This window comes from Macaca thibetana, chromosome 6 (assembly GCF_024542745.1).
Source record: "Macaca thibetana thibetana isolate TM-01 chromosome 6, ASM2454274v1, whole genome shotgun sequence".
NCBI classification, from domain to species: Eukaryota; Metazoa; Chordata; class Mammalia; order Primates; family Cercopithecidae; genus Macaca; species Macaca thibetana.
The window spans coordinates 101316242-101342306 of NC_065583.1; the positions used below are offsets into that span (position 1 = coordinate 101316242).

General features: G+C 44.3%; 1 protein-coding gene across 1 annotated transcript in view; it reads left to right on the forward strand.

Moving 5' to 3' along the window:
* Window positions 1-26065, forward strand: part of SERINC5 (serine incorporator 5) — a 121727-nt gene that overhangs the window by 40883 nt on the left and 54779 nt on the right. The window contains exon 2 of the mRNA XM_050795684.1: window positions 11612-11779. Coding sequence (XP_050651641.1) covers window positions 11612-11779 — 168 coding nt within the window. The remainder of the gene's footprint in view (window positions 1-11611; window positions 11780-26065) is intronic.

Consider the following 26065-nt stretch of genomic DNA (forward strand, 5'->3'; position numbering starts at 1 on the left):
TTACAGATGTGTGCCACTTTGCCCGGCCAATTTTGTATTTTTAGTAGAGACAGGGTTTCACCATGTTGGTCTGTCTGGTCTCCAACTCATGGCCTCAAGTGATCCGCCCACCTCGGCCTCCCAAAGTGCTGGGATTACAGGCATGAGCCACTGGTTTTTGAGCCATATTTTTAAGGGTATAGTACAGTAGGTTTTTCTTTTTTTTTTTTTTTTTTTTTTTTGTCTCAATTATGGTGATAGTTCACTCTGGCTGTTTTCTTCCAATGACATAGCTGAAGTAGGGTTTGATTTACTCATTGGCTGATGCATTTAACAAATATTTGAGGGCTTACCACCTATGAGGTAGAACAGGAATGTTTTGCTTTCTTCCAAAATAGAAACCTGTAATGTTTTTCTAATTATAAGGTGTATGCTTGTTGCAGAAAGTTCAGAAAATACAGAAGAGCATAATCACTCATAATTCTACAACTCTGTTTACCTCTGTTGATGTATTGGTATATCCTTCTAGTTTGTGTTTTCTTGTTGTTAGTGCTGATCTACGTCTTGTTATATTTTTACCCAAAATCGTTTCATACGCTACACTATTACATTAACTATTTTTAGTTTATACAGTGTGGATGTCTTTCCGTGGCCATAAATTTTTCTGTATAACCTATATAATCATTTCAGTGGGTGTATTATATTCTATAATATGAACCTTCCATAATTTAACTGATCTTAAATCTTAATCTTTTTATTGGACATCTAGGTTTCTTCTCATAAACCACATGTAATAGATGTGTAATAGATGTCATGTAGATGGTCATCTTATGTATATCTTTGTTTTCTTGCTTAGAGAGTGTAGAATCAAGGTCTCTTGTTTACTGCGGCATTCCCAGGAATTGACAAAGCACATAGCACGTGTAGAGTATAGTAAATATTAGCTGACTGAATGGATGGCTTGGCTATTTCCATAGAATTAGGAATAGGGCTTTTAATATGGGGTAGGGTTTGGTGAGGCAGGGAGCTTGGTGATTGGGGTGGTTGAGCTGCTTGGGGCAAGACACTAGAAGAAGCCGTCCATGTTCACTGAGGCCAGAGTCTGCATGGGAGACAGGAAGGGCACAGAAAGGGAAGTGACCTCTTCATATACTTGCTGAATGGTTACTGTACACACAGGGGCAGGGAAGAAAAATTGTTTCCTTTTTCCAATGTAGCCTGTCTCCCTCCTGTAGGAAACCGAGGTTTGAAGCCAGTTTCAGGCCAGTGTTACCTGTCTTGTTCACGCGCTTATGCCAGCAGTAAGTGGAGAAGAATGGCAAAGAGCCTACCAGATTTAAATTAAGTCTAGTACTTGCCGATTCTGTGATCTTAAGCTGCCGTTTACCCTTTCTGAGCCCTGGTCTCATCTCTGTAAAATAGGGATGATTGTAACACATAATAATTGTTGTGCCTTGCAGACAGTAAGAGATTAATAAGTGTTAACTGTTGCTAGCTAATATTATTATGGATTCAGTAAACTTTCTTTCTTTCTTTTTTTTTTTTTGAGATGGAGTCTTGCCCTGTCGCCCAGGCTGGAGTACAGTGGCGCGATCTCAGCTCACTGCAACCTCCGCCTCCCAGGTTCAAGCGATTCTCCTGCCTCAGCTTCCTGAGTAGCTGGGATTACAAGCATCCACCACCACATCTGGCTAATTTTTTGTATTTTTAGTAGAGACAGGGTTTCACCATGTTGTCCAGGCTGGTCTCAAACTCCTGACCTTGAGTGATCTACCTGCCTCGGCCTCCCAAATGCTGGGATTACAGGCGTGAGCTACCGCACCTGGCTGATTCAGTAAGCTTTCATAGGTTGCCATGTATTCTTTTGTATGGGGGAAAGCCACTGTAAGCCCCAGATAAACCACGTGTATGTGTTGAGTTTTCTAGAATACAACCATTTGTGAATTAGGAACTACCTGCAGTTACACTGTTTGTTCAGTAAAACACTCCTTCATTGAGCAGAGGAATTTTTGTGCTTGTTCTCCTAGCTTTTAAGTTGCACCATGCCATTGCATAGCTATCAATAAAGGACAGTACCTGGCACTGTGGTGCCAAGAGGGAGGGTTTACCAACACCTCCCCACCCCCACCCCCCACCCTACCACTGCCCTCTTGCAGTGGGAAGAAAGGTCTAAGTTCAGTGGAAGCTATTTCTGAGCTTGAGATGGGAAGATGAAGCTGCACAATGTTGGTTGTTGGGTCCAGAATTTCAATGAATGTTGCTCTTCAAAGTACAGAATTGTTCATTTCTTCTGCACATCACAGTTGACTCAAAGGTAACCCTAAAGCTTCAAAAGAGAAGGAAGGGAAGGAGACCCTACATGGCATGGGTAGTGTTATGCATTACTGAAAGATGTGGAACTCTAGTTAAAAGATGCAGTGTTGTTTACTTGAATGAAAAACTCTGAACCCAGTTTTATGTTTTTAATGCATTTCTTCTATTTCCTTGGTACTACAACCTCCCAGCATGCCCAGGAACACCTGAGCTCTAACAGCTTGGTCAGCTTCAATATTTGAGGAACTTCCCCACTGTGCCCCATCCCACTGCTGTTTATTAAGGAGCAGTATTATAATTTTTGTAGCTCACAGAAAACTCTTAATGTCTTTCCTTAGCTTTGCTAGGTCTCCTGTATTTCCAGAAATAGGAAAAGGGACTGAATGAAGGGTGGTGTCACACTTTCTTTTACGGTTTGGACTTAGTTTAGACACACGAAAGCCAACTTGGCTGTCCAGCCCCATTGAGGAGCAAGTCCTTCAGAACAGTTGGTTTCCACGTGGCCAAGTAGCTCATGCTCCCCAAAACTCAAGCACTGAAGCTAAAAAATGTGACCCACCTTTGGGATCATTCTTGTGACAGAAGTGTCCTAAGCACTTATTTGCTTAGTATACTTCTTTCATTCCTAAGTGGAATGAAGGTAACAGAACATATGTCCTGCCTGGGCCATTGTCATGAATATGTGGTCACACTGCCGTGTGTGAGCTGGTACCATGCAGAACATAGACCATGCAGCAATAGAGTGATGCTTACATTACTGGTGTGTCAGCTAAAGAAAAATCAGGCTTTCAAACCAACCTAGTTTATTCAGAAGTCTTGCTGAAGATTGCAACCGATAGTCTTTCAGAGAGTTTCTGTTAGACTGCTCCAAGCCAGAGTTTCAGCCCGCAGTTTATAGACAAGTGATGGCAGCTCTTCCAGTGCTCAGATGTTACGACAGATGTGCTCGAGTTAGATTAGACCAAGATCTCATCAAGGTTTGGGTGCAAGAGTACATGTGGTTATAGATGATAGAGGCATAGTCATTAATCCTGTCAGATATGTACAGAAAGAGGCAAGGCCTAGGGGCATTGAACGTATCTGATCCAGGCAAGAGACTTGGGAACCCGTGCTGTGTGCTGCTGGTCATCTTCAGGGCGTTCTTCTGGAGGGCTGCACTCAGTCAGAGTCAGGGGCTTTGTGGGATTCTGCTGATAAGGGATTTTGTAAAATTCTGCAGGCAAGCAGAACAAGCAAACGTGGCTTCTTATATTTGCCATTTTGTCTCACTTGTGGGGTGCTTAAAGAGCTTACCGCTGCTCCACTTTTTAGTTCTGGCTTCTCCTTTTGGTTGGTTTTCTCTCCTTGCTGTGGGGTTGACTCATCGTGCTTGCCCATTGCAGTTTGTTTTTCAACATCTAAGAAGTTACGGATGCTAAGGATATCCAGTTACCTCTTGCAGGGTTGACAGGAGTGTGGTGTGATGCCACCATGCTATCTTTCCATGCCTGTGGCAGATGGTACGAAGTGATCACTGCACTTTCCCTGATGAAACTTTCGGCCTTAGGAATCCTCCTCAGCACAGAGTTTCAGGCAGCTGCTGCCCATCCGTTGGATGTGGGGTGACACCTGTTGATCTACCACCCATCGTCTACCTGGGTTCCTTCCACTTACAGGTGATGACAACTAAGACCCAGAAGGGCAGGTCACTTCGCTAGAGTTGAGTCCAGCTTCTCTGGTTCTCCCCAGCAGTTTGTCCTCTTGGTTGCTGTGGTTTAAGAACCTGATAGTCAGGCCTTTGGAACTGTGACAATAAGACTTGAGAGAGGGAGACAGAGACCCTTTTATGATTAAGGTGCATGTGTTGTGTGTATGTGCATGCCAATTTTGGAATATGTTTGGCCTTCTTGTTGCCAACTGGAAATTCTAGGTAATGAAGGTATTGTGCTTTTTAATTTAACAGAAGAAGTACTTGGAAGTTACTACCAGCCCTAGCTCATGTTTCTGTGAGCATTTCCTCACACACCTAGATCAATCCTTGGAAGGACCATCTGTGCCCAAGGCCGGTGCGGAGGACAGAGAGGAAGCCGTATTTATTTTTTGTAGTATGTGTGTGTGTTGCGGGGCTGGTCCTTGGGCTGGCAAAGAAAAATAACAGTAAGTGGGAGGCCCAGCTTCAGGTAAGATAAGCAAGAGCCAGCTTATCCTTTCATTTTGATTCTTTGCCCCGGCAAGGACAAAGCACCTCCTATTTAGAAAAGCCTTTGCCATTCCTGCGGTTGGAGGGAGGGTGTGCCAGGCTCTTCGAAAGATTTTCCTTTGCAGTATGTTTGGGGGAGGGGAAGCTTCTTCAGAAAGGAAAAGCCCGACCTACAGCAATACCACATTTGCAAATGCTTTTATATCACTATCGTTCAGCTTAGTTGCTTTTATTTTATTTTATTTCTTTTTTGAGACAGGATCTCTGTGGCCTAGACCAGAGGGCAATGGTGCAATCTCTGCTCACTGCAGCCTCGACCTGTGGTCCCAGCTACTCGGGAGGCAATCCTCCTGCCTCAGCCTCCCAAGTAGCTGGGACCACTGGCATGCACCACCACGCCTGGCTGATTTTCGTATTTTTTGTAGAGATGGGGTTTCACCATGTTGCCCCAGCTGGGTTCGAAATCCTGAGCTCAAGTGATCCACCCACCCAGTGCTGGGTGCCTCCCAGAGTTTTGGGATTACAGGCATGAGCCACCACACACAGTTTACTTTTCTCAAGTAGTAGTTTTCTTCATTTTTTAACTATAAGAGTAATGCATGCACATGGTAAAAACCCAACCAGGAGAGCAGAACAATAAGTATAATGGATGTCCCCTGTCCCTCCCCTAGGCCTGTTCCTGAGGTAGTCGGTGTTAGTGGTCTTATATTTACACATATGTGTATGTACATAGATATGAAATAGTAGGGCATACTGCCTGTGTTAGTTGGCTGGGGCCACCATAACAAAGTAACACTGACTGGGTGACTTACCCAACAGAAATTCAGCTTCTCACTTGTGGAGGCCAGACGTCCAAGAGCAACGTGTGTGCAGGGTTGCTTTCTTCTGAGGCCTCTCTCCTTGGCTTGTAGATGGCCACCGTGTTGCTGTGCCGTCCCTGTGTGTGTGTCCTTCTCTTCTTAGAAGCCGTCCTGTTGGATTAAGGACCACCCCAGTGGTCGTATTTGCCTTTTAAGTACCTTTTTTGTTGAGACAGAGTCTGGCTCTGTCACCCAGGCTGGAGTGCAGTGGCACGATCTCTGCTCACTGCAACCTCCGCCTCCCGGGTTCAAGCGATTCTCGTGCCTCAGCCTCCTCAGAAGCTGGGACTGCAGGTATGCGCCACCATGCCTGGCTAATTTTTATATTTTTAGTAGAGATGGGGTGTCACCATGTTGGCCAGGCTGGCCTCGAACTCCTGGCCTCAAGCAATCCACTCGCCTTGGGAGTTGGGATTACAGGCGTGAGCCACTGCACCTGGCCGAACTTAATTACCTTTTTAAAGGCCCTATGGAAATACAATCACTTTCTGAGGTACTAGGGGTTGGTACTTCAACATAGGAATTTTGGGGGACACAATTTAGCCTAACACACCTGACGTGTTGTTTTAAAAAATATTTCATTGTATAGGTCGTAATTCATTTAACTAGTCCCTGGGTAGCTGGAAAATAAGGCTGTTTCCAGTGTTTGCTATGAACAGTCTCATACCTAAATCTGTGTCTTTTTGGAAATATATCTGTGAGAGGAGTTTCTGGAAGGATTGCAAGCATTGCCCTCCAAAGATATTGTTGGACTCCTTTTGCGTGTGTGAATGTTACTTCCTGTGGAGGAGGAGAGTTTGCAGTATCTACAAATTAACGCCCTTAGTATTCTCTATGATTCAGTGCTTGCATGGGAAATTGAGTATAGCATGCAATCACGAACTTGGTCCCATGGAGGGGATTGCCACCCACTGTGTGTGAGGAGTGTGACTTTACCATACGTTATTCAGCCAACATCCATTTACTGAGCCATTGGGGGGCAGGCACTGTTTTGTTCATTTGTTTATTTATATTTTTAAAAACGAGGCTTAGATTTTTTTTTAGAGCAGTTTTAGGTTCACAGCACAATTAAGAGGAAGATACAGAGAATTCCCATATATATCCCCTCCCCGCTCGCATGGCCTCCCCCATTATCTGCGCTTCCCACCAGAGTGGTACATTTGTTAGAATTGATGAACCTACCTTGACACGTCACTACCACCTAAAGTCCATGGTTTACATTAGCGTTCCCTCTTGGCGTTGTATATTCTATATTTATTTGTTTTATATGCTGTGACTTTTTCAGTAAAAGCTGTATGCCCTCTTGGAACCAGGGGTAACGAAACCCTGGCATTTCTCTCCAAGCTTGTGAAAGCACCAGTAGTTCCAGCCAGGAACTGATTTTTTCCGTTTTGAAAGTGAGTGACGTGCTCAGTGTCTTAACCCTGTAGGTGGCAGGGGATGGATGTGAACCCATTTTATTCAAAGGTATGCTCTTCCAGAAACAAGTGGTCAGTCAGCAGGACTGTGAGATTTCCCTAGATGCTAACATAAATATTTCTTTTACGGATGCTGTTTTGAATTTCCACCTGGTGTATATATCAATGTGTAGCTTAAGGATAATGTGCTTGAACCCTTAATTATTAGCATAGTTTACTTTGATAAATCACTTTTGGGCTAGTAGAAAAAGGCTAGTCCATTCTAATATTCGGAATGTGTATGTATAGGTACACATATATATAGACACATAAAAATATATGTACATATGTAAATTGGTAATACTATAGCACTGTATAGAGTAAGAGTGAAAATGAAATTTGGAAAATCAGATCCATACAATGATACATGACTTTAATGATAGAATGGGGTTAAACCAATATGACTTTCTTTTTACATTTTCCACAGTCGCATCCCTTTTGCTATTTGTCTGCCTTTAGATGATCAGTTCCAATTAGGCTCACAGTGATGTTTGTATCTGTTTGTTTTTTCCCTCTGTGGAAATAATAGTTTAAATGTTGATTCAGCTGTGGGAATGTTTTATTGTGGGAGGCATTAACTGTTTCCAAAATACTTATTTTCCCAAATAGAATAAGTATTTTGTTGATCACATTTGAACTTGAAATACAGTGAGATGTTATCTAAGACCACATGGTAACAGAGAGTTAGCAACCAGCCAGGCATGGTATCGTGGTGTCCTGTGCTTATAGTCCCAGCTAAGGCTGAGGCAGGAGCATCACTTGAGCCCAGGAGTTTGAGGCCAGCGTGTGTAATACAGTGAAACAGTATTTTACAGTTAAAAAAAAAAAAAAAAAAGAGCAATCAGTGAAGGAGGCAGTTAGGAAAGGGTTCAGGAGGCAGGCCCCAGAGAAAAGCCAGCTAAAGCAGTGGGAGGGGACAGTTGTATCTGTGTGTGTTTAAAATTGGGGCATGTGATTGGAAAGAGGTCAGTAAAATCAGAGATTGAGAACATCAATGAAGGAATTGTAAAGGAAAGTGGCCCATAAAACACCCACACATGCAGTAATGTTAGGATACCACTTATGTATTCTCTTATCTCAGCCCGAGTAGAATGTCTTCTTTTACAAAGCAGTGGCTTCGTTTTGTGAGTCAAGAAGAATCTGGAGGAAGCTGGCTTAGAAAATTGGATGTAAGATGGAGAGAGTTGGTTAGGAAAAATTTGTAGCGATGAAATAGTACAGAATGACAATGAACTCAAACAATGACAGTCTCATGAAGTAGATGAGATAACTAGGGAAATGCCTGTAATTTCAAGATCTGTCACGCCATTGCTATGTTGTCTTACCCATATGCCTGTGATCTTAGCTCATTGTAAATGATGTTTATGGTGTAGCATTCTAATTGGTGCTTGTTTTGAAGCTTTGCAGAGTCTCAAACTTCCTTCCAAATCATTATCAAGAGATTGAATTGTTGGGCTTTAGGTTTATATAGAATATAGTGTTAATACATACAAATTTTATTGTAATTTGCAGTTTATGGTAATTTCTTGTAGCATTCCCTGTTTGCTTAACAGGGACTCCTTTCTGGCGCCAGGTGTGTCTGATTAGGTTATCCAAGAGACTATGTAGTACTTCTGCCACCCCCACTTTATAAACGAGAAGTCTTGAAGGGTTTTTTTGGTTTTTTTTTTTTTTTTTTTTTTTTTTTTGAGATGGAGTCTCGCTCTGTCGCCAGGCTGGGCGGCAGTGGAGCGATCTCAGCTCACTGCAATCTCCACCTCCCTGGTTCAAGCAATTCCCCTGCGTCAGCCTCCCGAGTAGCTGGGACTACAGGTGCTGGCCACCACGCCCAGCTGATTTTTTGTTGTTGTTGTTTTTTGTTTTCTGTTTTTAGTAAAGACGGGATTTCACCACGTTGGCCAGGATGGTCTTGTTCTCCTGACCTCAGATCCGCCAGCCTCAGCCTCCCAAAGTGCTGGAATTACAGGCATGAGCCACTGTGCCCGGCTGAGTCTTGAGTTTTTAAAGGGTAAATAACTTGCTTGTAGTCCACAGCTAGTAGGTGGCAAAGCCAGACCACAAACCCAGCCAAGCTTTGAGCCTGAGCTTTTAATCACCATCCTCTGTTGCCCTATAGTTTAATCAATATTCACGTTCTCCAGATAAAAGATGTGTATGCTGTTAGTGGTGTAGCAGGAGCTCTGTATTCCTCTGGGCCCACATCCTACTAATGAACCTAAAAAGCTTACAATTTGGGGCATGAAGCTCTGGTAGAAATGCAGTGTAAAAGGCACCCATTTCTTTTGAGCTTCAAGTTACATACTCATTATTTCCTGCAAGGGTGGATGACGGCAGGCATAGCCTTTCCCATCCCAGTACCCTAGGTGCTTGTACATTCATCCTTAGGCTCATGGATTTTGACAAGTCCCTTTTTGAAACTGTCTAGGGTTGATGCTCATGTTGTCTGAGGTGTTATCCAAGCCCGTTGTCTCACGGCCAAGAAAAGTAAGGATTAATGTGAACACAAGGGTGAAGTTGGAGTGAATGAAGAAAGCTCTGTGCAGCGGAAAGGAGGACCTGAGTGGGTCGCTGTTTTTACAGTTGAATCCGAAAGCTTTTGTGAGAAACTCCCCTCATCTGTGTAGCTGTTTGTGTAACTTCGCTTATCTGAGAAGCTGTCTGTGTAACTCTCCTTATCTGTGCAGACGCCGCCTGTCTTGGGTAAACACAAAGTGCAACACCTCATTTGTATAACTGTGTTTTAGGTAAGCCTCCCCCCACCACCTCCCCGCTCCCTGTGCAAGTTCCCACGGAGCCCACTGTGTATATGCTGGAGAAGGGGAAGAAACTTCTCCCTGGGAGCCTGCTAATCACGCAAAGAACAAAAGGCTTCTATGCTGGGCCCTGCTTTCTTATCAGTGCAGCTGCAGTTTAGTTTTTCCCCAGGCAGCTCTATTTGTACGTATAGCTGATTTTTAGGCTGTATCTCTGAGGACTAACCTTAGCTGTCTGCCTAACTGATTTTTCCTTTTCTTCTCCCTCACTTTCTTGGGCCCAACTTTTTGTTTTTCATGTTCTTCCCACTTTGTTTACTAGTTCTTGGCTTCTTCTCTTGCTCTTAGCTGATTCTAGAAATCTTTTTGTCTAAGGGTCATGATTATAATACTTCAGATGAACTGTGCCTTTTCTGTGTAATAATTGGGCATCTCCCAAACCGTTGATGGTTGTCATTAAAGATAGCACCAGAACAATTCCGATGAAAGCTTTGTTCACACACCGAACTGTTCCTGCATGCTGTATGGTCAAGGTACCTGGGAAGAATGGTCATCTTGTAGCTTGGAAGGTCAACCTGCAGAAGGCCTGTGTGAATACATTGGTAAAGTGGTGTGACGCAGTACAGGACACCAACTGGGCGTGCCACAAGTTAATTCAGTTCTGATGCTAGCTACCTAGAGTTCGCACAGACCCCACAGGTTAAGGGCTCGGTTCCACAAGACTTTTCCCATTTCAGATGCCAATTGCGAATCTAAGTCTCCCGTACTTCTGACTGACCAGCTGTAAATCAGGGGTTCACGCCCTCTTTAGGTTCAATAATTGGCTAGAATGGCTCACATAACTCAGGAAAACTCTTTACTGGTGATTACCAGTTTATTATAAAGGATACAAATGAACAGCCAGATGAAAAGGTACACAGGGCGCTGTCTGGAAGGGTCCCAAGCACCAGAGCATCGTTCCCGTGGAGTTGGGGTACACCACCCTCCCGGCACATGGATGTGTTCATCAAACTGGAAGCTCTGAATCCCGTTGATGAGGGTTTTTATGGAGGCACTATTATGTACATGTGACTGATTTAAATCGTGGGCTATTGGTAATTAGCTCAGTCTCCAGTCCCCGCCCAGGTGTGTGCTCATGAAAGTTCCAACCCTCTAAACCACTTGGTTGTTTCCACTAATATAGCCAGCGTTCCATCCTGAAGCTATCGAAGGGCCCAGGAAGAGTTGCCTCATTAGTACAAGCTCTGGTATGATTGAAAAGAGCATCAGTAACGAAATTCTCTCCTGTTAACCTCTATCACTCAGGAAATTCCAGAAGTTTTAGACGCTCTTGCATCAGACCAAATTTCATATATATATAGAGATACACACACACACACACACACACACACGCACGCATATATATATATAGTAATGGCAAAAACCACTATTGCTTTTGCACCAACCTAATATGATTTTTTTCTTTTTTCCTGGTCATGTTTTTCTTGGAGACAGCCTCCCAAGTAGCTGGGACTGCAGGTTTGTGCCACCATGCCTGGCTAATTAAAGAAAAAAATTTTTGTAAGAGATGGGGTCTTGCTGTGTTGCCCAGGCTGATCTCAAACTCCTGGGTTCAAGCGATCTTTTCACCTTGATCTCCCAAAGCTCTGGGATTAAAGGTGTGAACCACTGCACTGGGCCTTGTTTAAAAATATATATATGTGTGTGTGTGTGTGTGTATGTATGTGTATATAAAATATACATTAGATATAGCTTGTCTCTATATATACACATGTTTATATATAAATATATACACATATATAAAATATATATACACATATTTATATATATATAAAAATATATATACACATATTTATATATATATAAAAATATATATATATATTTAGAGACAGGTTCTTGCTATATTGCCCAGGCTAAACTTGAACTCTGGTCTCAAGCGATCCTAGTCTTAAGTGATCCTCCAGCCCCCCGAGTAGCAGGGGCTCCAGATGTGAACCACAGTGCCTGGCCATATTTCTTATTCTATCGCAGAATCATGCTCTAAGCAGATGCTTTCTGTTCCTTTTCTAGCTGGCCTGCTGCTGTGGGTCTGCAGGCTGCTCTCTCTGCTGTGATTGCTGCCCCAGGATTCGGCAGTCCCTGAGCACCCGCTTCATGTACGCCCTCTACTTCATTCTGGTCGTCGTCCTCTGCTGCATCATGATGTCAACAACTGTGGCTCACAAGATGAAAGAGCACGTAAGTTTGTCTGTGTTCAGCTCGTCCTATTTCCGATGTTTGATGAGGGTGTGTGGGAAACACATGATTTAGAGGATGGGGCCCATGTACCCCCCTGTGTTTTGGGGTATACCTGGTTTCCTTGAACCTTCCTGAAGCCTGCTCTATGTTTTCCAGTGCCTTCTGGCTAAACAGGAAAACCAATCAACAGCTTGATCTTTAGTAGTAGTGTAGATGCTATCTGATGCTTTTGGTGGAGAATTCTTCTTTTAATTTTTAAATTTTAAAACATTTGTGTAGATTCATGGGGTACAAGTGCAATTTTGCTACATTGATACATTACCTTGTGGTGAAGTCAGGGCCTTTGGTGCCTGCATCCCGGGAGCAACACACGTTGTACCCACCAGGCAGCCTCTCATCATCCAGCCCTACAACCCCTGAGTCCCCATTGTCCATCATTGTCCATCAATCATTGGACGCATCATGGACACGTCATTGTCCATCACAATCGTCTGTTTGTCAGACAATTATGTATTTTATCTTAGCCTTGTTTAAAGCTGTTCCTGATGAAATATACCATCTTTTATTGTACACTTCTATCCTTTTCCTTTGTTATAGGATGGCTGCCAGGATTTTTTTCTTCTTTTTTTTTAAGACAGAGTTTTGTTCTTGTCACCCAGGCTGGAGTGCAATGGCCTGATCTTGGCTCACTGCAACCTCCACCTCCCAGGTTCAAGCTATTCTTCTGCCTCAGCCTCCCTATTAGCTGGGAATACAGGTGCCTGCCACCACAGCCAGCTAGTTTTTGTAGCTTTATTAGAGACAAGGTTTCACCACGTTGGCCAGGCTGGTCTTGAACTCCTGACCTCAGGTGATCTACCCACCTTGGCCTCTCAAAGTGCTGGGATTACAGGCGTGAGCCACTGTGCCTGGCCAGCTGCCAGGATTTCACATAGCAGCTGAAACACTTAATTTGGCCTATATGAGAAGTATGATAAAGCTTAGATATTCTCACAAATAATGGGGAATGGGAAATGGGGCATTTTCCACCTTTCTAGACAGGTTGCTTGTAGGGTGAGTGGTGTCTTCGTGGGTGAGGGGTGGATTTTCAGCCATTCTTTGGTCAGAAGTAGGCCTGGTGTGTGATGCTGATAGAGATACATGCGGGACCTCTTTTTCTTGAATTTCCTTTTTTCCCCCATAGTAGTCCTCTTAGATCACAGGGGAATGTGGTGGGAATTTTGAGAGAGCCCAAGAAATAACACCATTCTTTGCCTGCTGGGTTCTAAGCAAATTGACAACGAAGACTAAGATGTCAGCAGGTTGCCAGACGTCACCTTTATTCCTCATAAAACTGATGTGAGACTCTGTGGCTCATATCTGCAGGGAAGCAGGCTTTTACTGAACCCCCAAATGACTCAGACTTACCCAGCAGGGCACCATCAGTGCCCGGGAAGGACAGACTTCTTTGCAGGGGCGCAGTTTGCCAGGAAGAGAGAGCAGCAGGCATGTTCCCTTGGGGCAGCTCTTATTCTAGAGATAGAGGGAGAGGAAAGCCTTGCTTTCCAAATGCCATTTCCCCTTGCACACTGACCACTCCGCACTGCATCTTCCCAGCTGAACAGGTGAGGAGGCGGAGGGAAGTCTGGAGCAGGCTCTGATGGAGCTGCCCATAATAGGGATGACATTGCCTAGGGCAACACCTGAGCAAATGTTCGCCCCAACCTGTGCTGAAACTAGGGCTATTTTATTTATTTATTTATTTATTTATTTTTCTGTTGGGGGGTGGATGGAGTCTTGCTCTGTTGCCCAGGCTGGAGTGCAATGGCGCGATCTCAGCTCAGCTCACTGCAGCCTCCACCTCCCGAGTTCAAGCAATTCTCCCACCTCAGCCTCCTGAGTAGTTGGGATTACAGGCACGTGCCACCACACCTGGCTAAATTTTTGTATCCTTCTTTAGTAGAGATGGAGTTTCACCATGTTGGCTGGGCTGGTCCTGATCTCAAGTGATCTGCCCGCCTCAGCCTCCAAAAGTGCTGGGATTACATGTGTGAGCCACCATGCCTGGCCTTGAAACTAGGGCTATTTTAAATACACTCAAATATTTCAAAACAACCATTTTCTTAACAGGACTTTGTATATTCTTATTCATTAAAATAGGCCCTCTGAAGCTTTCTGTTGCATAGTGCCTTTATAATTATGGTTGTATGGTCTTGGATATAGTGGATACTACAGTGGAATTTGGGTTCCCCTCTGCTTGAAACATTGGTTCAGTCCTCAGTAAGACACTGTAATGCGAGCCGTGGGGTGTTCAAACTTGTGAGAAATGGAGCTTATAATTCAGAAGAGAAGTTATGAAGTCTTCAAAGGTCTAAAACAAGGCAGAAATTAGTAAGAGTCTCGCTCTGTTGCCCAAGCTAGAGTGCAGCGACACAATCGTGGCTCTCTGCAGCCTTGACCTCCCAGGCTCAATTGATCCTGCTGCCTCAGCCTTCTGAGTAGTTGGGACTACAGGTGTGAGCCGCCATGCTGGCTAATTTTTCTATCTGAAAGGGCAGGTTTTAACTCTTATTCTGAGCGTCCACTTAATCTTCCATGTACTACTTTTGTTTTTTTTTTTTTTAAGTAATACAGTATTCTCTTTGTAAATTCAACAAGGTTGATTTTCTGAATCCATTAAAGTGGCTTAATGATCCACTGTAGTACTATGGTGGGAACTCTGGTGTGCACTGGATGTAGTGTGATCCCTGCCCTTAATAAATTTCTATTCTTTAATAGAATTAAGCCCTGCATCCAAAAAAACAAAATCTGTTACTATACAAATAGGTGGTATCCCTCAGTAGTGAATTTATTGAGACATTAGAGGGAGAGATAATTTGGGAGCCATTGGTATGTGTTTTAGGACATGAATTTCATAATGATAATATTAACACCTGATTACCATCCAAGTAACCTGCCCCATGAAACAGTTCCTAGCAATTCCAGTCAGTATTTATGCTTTCTGATGGTTACGGAACATTTGAGAAACAGAGGATGTTCACTGGTGTTGCTAGGAAAGGCTTCGGGAAATAAGTGACTTGTAGGGGTAAAATAATAAGTATTTTAATAGCTAATTATTGAGTGATACCATGTGTCAGGTTTTATTCTGAACACTTTACCTGTATTTTCTTACTTCGTCAGCACTGTACTCACCTGAACAGTAGGTACTAGCATTACCCCTGCCCTACGGATGAGGAAACTGAAATATCCAGCCATTTAAGTACCACACCCAAGGTCTCCAGCTATTAAATGGTGGGGTTGGGATTTGAACCTGGTCTGAATGTGTTGTTAGCTACGAGGCTGTGTGACTAGAGAGGAGGGAGAGGCACGTAGAGAAGGGCCAAGAGGAGAGGGGAGGTGAAATGGCCATATCTTGCAGGAATTGTAGTGCCAAGGTGAAGTGTTTAAACATGGTCTGTGGTAAGTGGGAAGCCATTAGAGATTTTGGAGCAGGAGGCTATCATCATGGAAGCAGAGGGAGATATTTTGGGAGGTGAGCCTAGAGGTGGTGGTGGTAGTGGGCACAGGGTGACTTATGGTCAGCGAACAGAGAGAGGGAGGAAGAGAGGAAAGGGCAACCCTGATGTCCCTCACAGAGGCTCTTGTAAATGTTTCTATGCCTGTCCCCTGAATGTACATATTTACAAATGGTTTGGCTGGGTGTCCTGCATAGGGAATGAGATCCCCGTGGGTGAAACCAATCCTTTTCCAGCTTCAGCGCCTCGCAAGGGGGCTGGCCACCTGGCCACAAAGTCAGCTTGTTTCGTGGCCTACAGAAGAGAGGCTGACTTCATCCTCAGGCAGCGCTTGCGGGCGGGGGTTGAAAGGTCCCCTTGTGGGGATGCACACTGGGCTCCTGCTGGAGTCCTCACCCCCTCTTTGTTTGTTGGCCGTGGAAGTGCCTGAGACTGTGACTGGAAGAGGAGAAAGAACTGCATGCTTGTAACAGCCCAGATGGGAGTGTGTAAGTGCCTCCTACCCAGCGTTCTGCCAGAGTCGCGTGGGCCTTTGGTATGTGGGTTAGGAGCTCAAGGGCAGCTCCCTTGTCAGTTATTTCCAGTTTTTGCCTTGGTTTCAGAATGTGGCCTGTGTTTAAGTTTGGAGACTGCAAGGGATGCTGGGCCAGACTTTGTCCTGCTTCTTTTCTTTAGGGAAACTTCTTTCCCAGGAGAACTTTGGCTCAGAGAAAGCTCGACTGTGCTGGTTGAATAAGGCATCATTCTGTCTTCTCTTGGAGCATTTCCCCATCTTAAAACATAAGGGCTATTTATTTTGCAGGTCATTCTTGTTATTAACCATGTCGTTTAAGCAGGTACACACTCATGGGATTTGATACCTGGGGGATTAAAAATCCATTTTAGAGGGCTGGATGTGGTGGCTCACGCCTATAATCCCAGCCGTTTGGGAGGCTGAGGTGGGCGGATCAGAAGGCCAAGAGATCCAGACTATCCTGACTAATGTGGTGAAAACCCATCTCTACTAAACATACAAAAATTAGCTTGGTGTGGTGGCGCGTGCCTGTAGTCCCAGCTACTCGGGAGGCTGAGGCAGGAGAGTTGCTTGAATCCAGGACGCGGAGGTTGCAGTGAGCCGAGATTGCACCACTGCACTGCAGCCCTGGCGACAGAGTGACACTCCGTCTCAAAAAAAAAAAAAAAAAAAAAAAAGGGTCCATTTTAGAATGTAGAATGCAAAGGGAAAAAAAGTGGGCAAAAAAGTAAAGCCTGCCGACCCAAACTGCTAAGTCAAGGTGTAACTTCTGTGTTTGAGGAAGATTCAGATTTAGGCACCCTGGGAAGCCACATGGGTGATTAGGGAGGGAGGAGAAAGGAAAGTTTTTGTTTCCTAGGGAGTAGGGTCCACTAAAACCTGTACTGGAGAAGGAAGGATGGGTGACCTGTGCAGCCCCCACTTTCTCCCCTGAGAGCTCAATGTGCCAGGCCAATGTAGGAAGAGCCATAGATATTCCCAGCCTGAAACATGTTAGATCTGTTTCCTTCATTCCATGTTACACTGTCCACTCCTTCCCCATCTTCCCCTCAAGCTCCCCAGCCCTAGGCAGCCACTAATCTATTTCATCTCTGTGGACTTGCCTACTCTAGATATTTCATATAAATTGAATCATACAATATATAGCCCTCTGTGCCTGGTTCGTTTCCTTCCTTCCTTCCTTCCTTCCTTCCTTCCTTCCTTCCTTCCTTCCTTCCTTCCTTCCTTCCTTCCTTCCTTCCTTCCCTCCCTCCCTCCCTCCCTCCCTCCCTCCCTCCCTCCTTCCCTCCCTCCCTTCTTTCTCTCTCTCTCTTTCTTTCTTTCTCTTTCTCTCTCTCTCTGTGTGTGTGTCTCTCTCTCTCTGTCTCTCCCTCTCTCTCTCTGTCTTTCTCTTTCTCTCTCTCTCTGTCTGTGTGTGTCTCTCTCTCTCTGTCTCTCCTTCTCTCTCCCAGATGGAGTCTTACTCTGTCATCTCCCAGGCCAGAATGCAGTGGCACGATCTTCTGCCCCAGCCCTCCAAGTAGCTGGGATTACAGGTGCCTGCCACCACGCCCGGCTAATTTTTATAATTTTAGTAGAGACGGGGTTTCACCATGTTGGCCAGGCTGGTCTTGAACTCCTGAACTCATGTGATTCGCCTGCCTAGGCCTCCCAAAGCGCTGGGATTATAGGCGTGAGCCACCGCACTCGGCCCACTTAGCATGTTTTTAAGGCTCACACTGAGGTTGTAGCATATGTACTTCATTCCTTTAAGTGGCTAGATAATATTCTGTTGTATGAATATAACATATTTCATTTTTATTTTTATTTTTTTTTTGAGATGGAGTTTCACTCTGTTGCCCAGGCTAGAGTGCAGAGGTGTGATCTCGGCTCACAGCAACCTCTGCCTCCCAGGTTCAGGCCATTCTCCTTCCTCAGCCTCCTGAGTAGCTGGGATTACAGGCACGTACCACCAGGCCTGGTTAATTTTTTATATTTTTGGTAGAGACAGGGTTTCACCATGTTGGCTAGACTGGCCTCGAACTCCTGACCTCAAGTGATCTGCCCGCCTTGGCCTCCAAAAGTGCTGGGATTATAAATATACCTATAATATATTTTATTTATCCATTTGTCAGTTGATGGACATTTGGGTTGTTTGTACCTTTTGGCTATTATAAATTATGCTGCTATGAACATTCATGTACTGATTGTTGTATGGACATATGTTTTCATTTCTCTTGGGTTTATATCTAGGAGCAGAATTGCTGGATTGTGTAGTAACTTTAAGCTTTTGAGGAACCGCCATATTGTTTTCCAAAGTAGCTACATCATTTTCCATTCCCACCAGTAATGTGAGATATTCAGGATGAAGTCATGTATTAAGGTTCACATTTCTCCACACCCTCACCAACACTTAATGGTACATATTCTTTTATTTTAGTCACTGTAGTGTGTGTGAGGCGGTCATCTGCTCTTTGCCTGTGCCTCTAACACTGCCCTCTGCCTTTCCCGTTTGCTTGCTTTCCCCCGGGGCAGCTTGTTCATTTCTGGCTTTGATTATCCTATCCCCATATGTGCATCTGCTTGTAAAGACACCCTTCACTCAGGACAGTGCTGAGGACACTGGTAGATTCTTTCTTCCTGCATCTCTGCTTTTCTAGATCCTGTGTATACTTTTCCCCAGACTGGACATAAAAGTCTCAGGCTTCCACTCTGCATTCCAGTCAGTCACGAAGATTCAGCCACGCCCCGCTCCCTGGTGCTGTATATTACATTTGCCTTGTTTGAACTTGGGTAGTTCCCAAATGTGCCCAGCTGCCCTGAAACTTCTTTCTCCAGATCACTTAGCCCGTTAGTTAGGCTGAGCTGAAGGTGCTGTTTGCTACATTTCTCCCAGATGATACCCTGTTTCTAAATTCTGGGGTCACCACAGTGTAGTGACTGTAGGTTAATACCAGTGGCTACTTTCCTTAAAAACAACTTGGATTTCCAAAGGCTATTCATAAGCTCATATTTTAGTCCCTTCACAGTGACATGTTAAAATACTTGAGTGGTTCTTGGAGTTGACAGAGTTCTTTGATTTGTTATGTTTGAAACTCTGAAACTGGGGAGATGAGCTACTTTATTTCCTATTTTTAACCTGAAGAATTAAAATAAATATGAAGCCATGATGGTAAATATTCCTTGTGGGAAGCCCTCCTTGTACTGGTTCCAGGGATCCAAAAATGCCTGAAACAAGGCCCCTTAAAGGAGCAAGTTAAAGAGTTGAGTGGAAAACGGCTGCAGCTCATATGTATAGCAAGTGTTCTGCCTTGAGAAGAGACAGCAAATATGGTGGTGCTAAGTGTTCTACAGAGAAAACAATGATCTTTTTAGGATATAATTTGTTTTTTAAATTTGTATAAATTTATGGGGGTACAAATGTAATTTTGTTACATTGATATATTGCTTAGGATATAATTTGAATACATTGTTAGAATTTTTGTTTTTTTTGAGACAGAGTTTCACTGTTGTTGCCCAGGCTCGAGTGCAATGGCAGGATCTCAGCTCACTGCAACCTCCGCCTCCCAGGTTCACAGGATTCTCCTGCCTCAGCCTCCCGAGGAGCTGGGATTACAGGCATGCGCCACCACACCCGGCTAATTTTTGTATTTTTAGTAGAGACAGGGTTTCTCCATGTTGGTCAGGCTGGTCTCAAACTCCCGACCTCAGGTGATTCACCTGCCTCAGCCTCCCAAAGTGCTGGGATTACAGGTGTGAGCCACCACACCTAGCCCATTGTTAAGAATTTTTAAAAGCAGAAAAGTTCTAAGTGGTCATCTTAACCAACCTGTCTTTTGACAGGTGAGAAGCTGTGGCCCCGGAAATGAAGTGACTTGTCAGAACTGAGACACCAGGTGTATCTGGGATTAGAACCCAGGGCTGCTGGTCGCCTGGCCAGTGTGTCTCCTATTTGTGCAACTAGGTTTGCTTGTTGGTCATATATTCACAGAAGTCACAGTAAATGCCTTTTATCAAGCATATCCTTCCTCCACTTCCTAGACTTTCTTCTGGGCCAGGAGGTAAGAAGTATTACCTGTGGAAATAGCACTGCCTGGGGCCCTCAGCAGCGATCTTAGCTGAGTTACATTTCCCATCTGCCTCCTTCCTGTTGTGATGACCAAAAGCTGAGCTCAAGGGATGACTGTTATTCTGAAGTAGAAAACAGAGGTAGCCACAGAACTAGTATTTATTTATTCACTGGCTTTGCATGTAAAATAGAACTTGTTTTCAGGTTGTGTTTGGTATAACCATCTTTTTAAAGCAAACATCATCAATGAAAAATATTCCACTTTGTTCCAAAATACTGTGCAGTTTGTCCCAGTGTAAAATGACGGGTCTTCATACCGAAGCTGGAGAGTTTGGCTCTTGATTTTCCTTTGCTATCTAGTGGTTGAATGTTCAGGGCACACTGTACCTGAGACCTGCATCAGGGGCTGGCATAGGCACGTTGAAACCCCAAGTAGAACTCTCCGTTCTCAGCTTGTATGCTTTTGTGTCAGAACAAGTGTCAAATTAACAATAACAAGAAAATATTGCTGACCCAGTTCTTTGATTCTGGAGTGCTTTTTTAAAATCCAGCTGAGATGGAGTGCTTTTCAAAGTTCTCTTTCTGAATAACAACTGAGTTCATGGTACTGTTTTACCTTATGTGTCAAATTATCAAGGAGGAAGTTTTTGAGATTAAAAGTGGGTTGGGACCATCGAACCTCAAGCCCATTGTAGAACTGAGGGAAAATTCTCACCATGGCCTTTTAGAATCTTCCTGTGGGGAACTGGCTTTGAGGTTTTGCCTCTTAAATCCTCTGAGTTCCTTCCCCTCCAAGTTAGGATGACTCTGGAGACATGTTTCCAAACAGTTTTGTCTTTTGGTCTAAATTTCATCCAGACATAACATGTGAGAGAAAGCAAGGAGTCCCTGTACCCTCGTATGTGTCATCCGTCATTGCTGGAGCCTCATCCTCCCCCATACAAGTGGATGCCGGGAAATAGTGGTGGGAAATCGTTTTGTACTGGAGGCAGCAATTTGAACTAATGGATATCCTGCTGAGAGTCTTTTTTTGAGTCTGAACCAAGGACAAAGAGGTTTGATCCTTGTCCAGTAATAATGAGCTTGCCAGGAGGCAGCAAATTGGAAACAATACTTACTGTCTTTGGTCTGTGAGGATCCATTACCTGCACCTTTCGGGGAGCACCAGGTGTCAGCTGGATCTCTTTTAGGATTGGTCTGGCTGTGGACGGGAGAGAATGATAAGATGTGAGAATGAAATTTTTCCTGACACGTTTTTTTCTGTAATCATCTAAAGCGTCTGTTAAGCAACTGTCCACAGACAGGGCCTCGGAGTACCCTGCAGATAAATAGAACAGACAAGAGCTTTGGAAACGAGCATTGTCAGCCATCGTAAACATGGGGCTGGAGGGAACAGAGAAATGGCACAACGAAGAATGGAAGAAGATAAAGTAGCCTCAGAGCGATGGGAACAGGAAACAATGCATAGATACTGTGAATAGCTGAATCTTGATACTCTGCATAGAAATTTAATAGGATGGTTCTGTGACTTGATTAAACTGTAATCTGAGCTCATTCTTCAAAAGTTTAAAAAATTGCCTAGCTGTCATTCTTTCAAATGCAGGTGGAGAGCACCCTGAAAGGTGCTGGGGCACCATTATTGTCCCCATAGAGCTGACCCTCAGGTAGGGTAAAAGAGAGCAGTTTGGCAAGTGTGTCTGGATGGAGCCTGTGATGCTGAACTGTGTGTGTCTGAAAGTTGAAAATATGTGAACTCCATTAGTGGATATTGGACAGTGGTGTCAGCTTAGCTATGACTCGGCTGACCTTCGGGGTCACATGGTAACTCAAGAATGCTCTCCCCATTCTGGAGACAGCTGAGGTGCCTGGGAGGTTTATAAAAGGGAATGAAGTGTTTTTGCCTCCTCAGCAGGGCTGAGCATAATCACAAGGGGTTGGGTATTCTGGGGGTGTGGTTTTAAAATTTCAGCGAGACTGTCTCTGCAGTCTTCAAATAAATCTAAAATTATCTTTCGACATGCTGGCTTTCATCAGTGTGGGGTTTATTTTTGGTTCCATGGGGTGTGTTTGTGTGACAGATGTGAGGACGTTTTCTGTTCCAGCTATTGACGGCTTCTGAGCCACAGAGATGAGCACTGGAAGCTCATAGACACGTTCTCCCCCCATTCCTTCCCACCCCATCTGAAAAACTTTCTGTGGGTGGATAAATTAAGGTACTTTATTTTCTGCTAAAAAAAAATGACATATGGGAGATGTACAATTTGATTCACTTAAGGCCCAAGTTTCATTTGAGGACAGCCCTGAAGAGGGGAAGAGTCTCATGGGAGAAGGCAGGAGCGGAGGGTTGGGACAGCTGGAACGCAGCCCAAAGGAGCTGCTCCTTTGGCTCCTGATTTGCAGAGTAAGTTATCACCAGTTGTCACTTGCTTTTGAAATGTGCATTTGTACTTAAGCAGTTAAGAGTTAGGCACAACTCCTCAGCTGTTCTTCCTAGCAGCGCAGGGGTGGGGCAGACTTTTCCTACAAAGAGCCAGCTAGTACACACTGGAGGCCCTGTGGTCTCTGTAGCAGCTCTCGCCTTTGTAGTGCAAAAGCAGCCAAAACAATATGCCAGCCAATGGCATGGCCAGCCAACGGCATGGCCAGCCAACAAGTGTGGCTGCATTCCAATAAAACTTTATTTACATAAATAGGAGGGTAGCTGGATTTGACCCACTGGCTGTCGTTGGCTGACTCCTGTGTTAGACCCTCCATGGTCTTATATGTGTTATGTGCAGTTATTCTGCCGTCTCTCTGAAAAGGGAAACGTCAGTGACCTAAACATTGTGCTCAGAGTACCCAAGTTCTTGCTTAAGTTGCAGATAACTGACTAGGCTGTGTGAACCACATACTGGGTAGACTAGGTAAGAATAATGTGGCAGTAAATTAGTATGACATGTTCAATGGTAATTACATGTGTGTGGCATTTTGGAATAAATGGCAAATTGTTTACAGGTTAAAAAAAAAGTCATTTTTTTTTCTTTCTTTTTGTTTTAGAGACAGGGCCTTGCCCTGTTGCCCAGGCTGGAATATGGTGGCACGATCATGGCTCACTGCAGGCTCAACCTCCTGGGCTCAAGCGATTCCCTGCTTCAGCCTGCTGAGTAGCTGGCACCATAGATGTGCACCACAATGCCTGGCTTATTTATTTATTTATTTATTTATTTATTTATTTATACAGATGGAGCCTCCCTGTGTTGCCCAGGCTGGTCTCAAACTCCTAGGCTCAAAGCGACGATCCTCCTTCCTCAGCCTTCCGAAGTGCTGGGATTATAGGTGTGAGCCATTGTGCCTAGCCAGTTGTCTTTTTATGTATTCTGTCGAAAGACAAAATTACAAATTTAGTTGGAAAGTTGAACTGGATTTTATTTGTGATTCTAGAATGTGAAGTAGAGCAAGTGTTGCAGTTAGCTGAGCAGAGGAGGGTGTCTTTATAGGCAGAAAAGGCTTGAAAAAAGCAGAAACAGAACAAAGGTTTAAACCAGAGAGGATTTCCTTATTAGGCAGACTCACATTGACTGGAATCTTTCAGGTTTTTTTTTTTTTTTTTGGTTTTGGTTTTTAAAGAAAACTGGCCCCCAAATTCAGTGGCGCTTAGTACAACTGGCTTCGTTTTGGTTTGATCTGGTCTGCTGGGGCCTGGTGCAGGAGTCAAAAACAATGGCCTCTCCTACTAAACTTTAACAATCCAAACCAAGCATTTTGCTGATCCAGGAAGAAGCGGGGATGGAGAAAATGACCGCCTGGGCGCCCTAGTTCCCCAGCTGCAGGGCACTGTCATTCAGTTCCAGGTCTGATATAAGAAAGATGCTGGGGCCAGAAACTTAAATGTCTGCCATGTCCTGGTTCCCACCACTAGAATGGGGGAACAGGTAATGGGGCTCGCCAATCTTGAGGTTATAGGTATGCTGTAGAGTCCTGTCTTTTGGGGAATATTAGGTCCTAATGTCCTGCCTAAGGCAAACATCATGACTAGTCCGAATTAACTGTGAAAATACTTGAAATATCCATGAAGTAGAGCATAGTTTTGTGCATACAGCATTTCACTAGTAGAACGTTAGCTCCTTTTAGCATGAACTTTTAACCTGTTTTATTCACAGGTCGTATCCTCCTAATTTAGAGTGATACCTGCACATGGTAGTTGGGAATGAGTGCATGGATGATCAGACTCTATGCTGTAATACATGTGTATAATTATGTCATGTAACATATAGTATGGAATGAAGATTAGACATGCAAACTCTGAATTCGCTGGATTTTTACAAATTATATGTTCATGTGTGTAATCCCAGCACTTTGGCAGACCAAGATGGGAGGATCACTTGAGCCAAGAGTTCGAGACCAGCCTGGGCAACATGACGAAACCCTGTCTCTACAAAAAATACAAAAATTAGCCAGGCAAGGTGGCGCGTGCCTATAGTCTCATCTACTTGGGAGGCTGAGGTGGGAGGATTGCTTGAGCCAGGGAGGTGGAGGTTGCAGTGAGCCAAGATTGTGCCATTGCACTCTAGCCTGGGTGACAGAGCGAGACCCTGTCTCAAAAAAAAAAAAAAAAAAAAAAAAAACTGAAGACAGTTATGTAAATAGTTGAACTTGCAAATAATGTATCACCACTGCGTTCCACGTCCACACATTTAAGAAGCAAGCAAGCTAATTTTGACTGAGTGAGGTGGCTCCCGCCTATAATCCCAGCAGTGTGGGGATGCTGCGGTGGGAGGATCTTGTGAGACCAGGAATTTGCGACCAGCCTGTGCAACATAGTAAGACCCTGTCTCTACAAAAAGTAAAAAAGTAGCGGGTGTGTTGGCATGCACCTCTAGTCCCAGCTGCTGGGAAGACTGAAGTGGGAGGGTGGCTTGAGCCCAGGATTTTGAGGCTGCAGGGAGCTGTGATTGTGCCACTGCACTCCAGCCTGAGGGACAGAGCAAGACCCCTTCTCTATTTAAAAAAAAAAAAAAAAGAGGCTAGCAGATTTGAGGCTTACTTAGACTATAAGCATGTGTTTTCTCTAAATGGTTAGAATAGAAAGACCTGCATGTTTCAGCAGTTAGTCCTCTCTTTGTAGAAATTTCACATTTCTATGTTCAAGAGATATCTTTCCATCAGCCGTGTTCACCTCAGGGCAGCCCAGTGTCTTCTGTTAGAGCCTGTGTTCTGTGTGGCGCCATAACCATATTTTCTAGCCGAAACAGAAGTTCAGACCTCCGTAGCTGTGGTTTTAAGTTGTCTTGAGTTAGGAATAGATTTATGTGTTGGGCTTAGAGGGCCCTATTCACTCTCTTCCTGGCTTTTGTTTTAGGGGTAGTGCTTACAAAGACCCTCAGAAATCTCGAAGATTGACTTATAGACCGTGCGGGGGCAGCACAGGAGTACCTGTTGAGAGATGGTGTGTCCCTGGCTCTGCCTCTCTTGCCGGCACCTCCACTCCTCTCTTCCGCTGTCTCTATTACCCCCAATTTCAGAGTTTCCAAAACCCTCCTTATGGAGAGTTTGGCAGTATCCGTTCAAATTTTAAATGTACTAACTTTATGACTTCTGTCATAAAGCTGACTTTAGCTTCTGTCCTTCTCAACACTTTACATGTGAACAGAGAGATACACATAAGGATGATATCCATGGTACATTATTTATAATAGTGAAAAAAAAATCAGGAAAAAACCAAATGCCTACCAGCAGGGTAACAAACTAGATTAGAGTCAATCAAGTTGTAGAATTCTAAATTTTTATTTATTTTTCTGACACAGGGTTTTGCTCTGTTGCCCAGACTAGAGTGCAGTGGCGCGATCATGGCTCACTGCAGCCTCAACCTTCTGGGCTGAAGTGATCCTCCAACCTCAGTCTCCTGAACTCTTGGGCTCAAGAGATGCTCCTACCCCAGCCTCCTGAGTAACTGGGACTATAGGCGTGCACCACCATGCCTAGCTGATTTTAAAATTTTTTGTAAAGATGGGGTCTCTCACTGTGCTGCCCAGGCTGTTCTTGAACTCCGCGGCTCAAGTGATCCTCCTGCCTTGGCCTCTCAAAGTGCTGGGATTACAGGTGTGGGCCACTGGGCCCAGCCTAGAATTCTATGTAGTATGTAAGAAGATGCAAATAGATTTATGTGTTAAACATACAGCAACCCCCAAGACGTAATGAATGTAGAATAATAGCACAGCAAAGGGTCTAGAAAGATCCACTCATACCTGGGG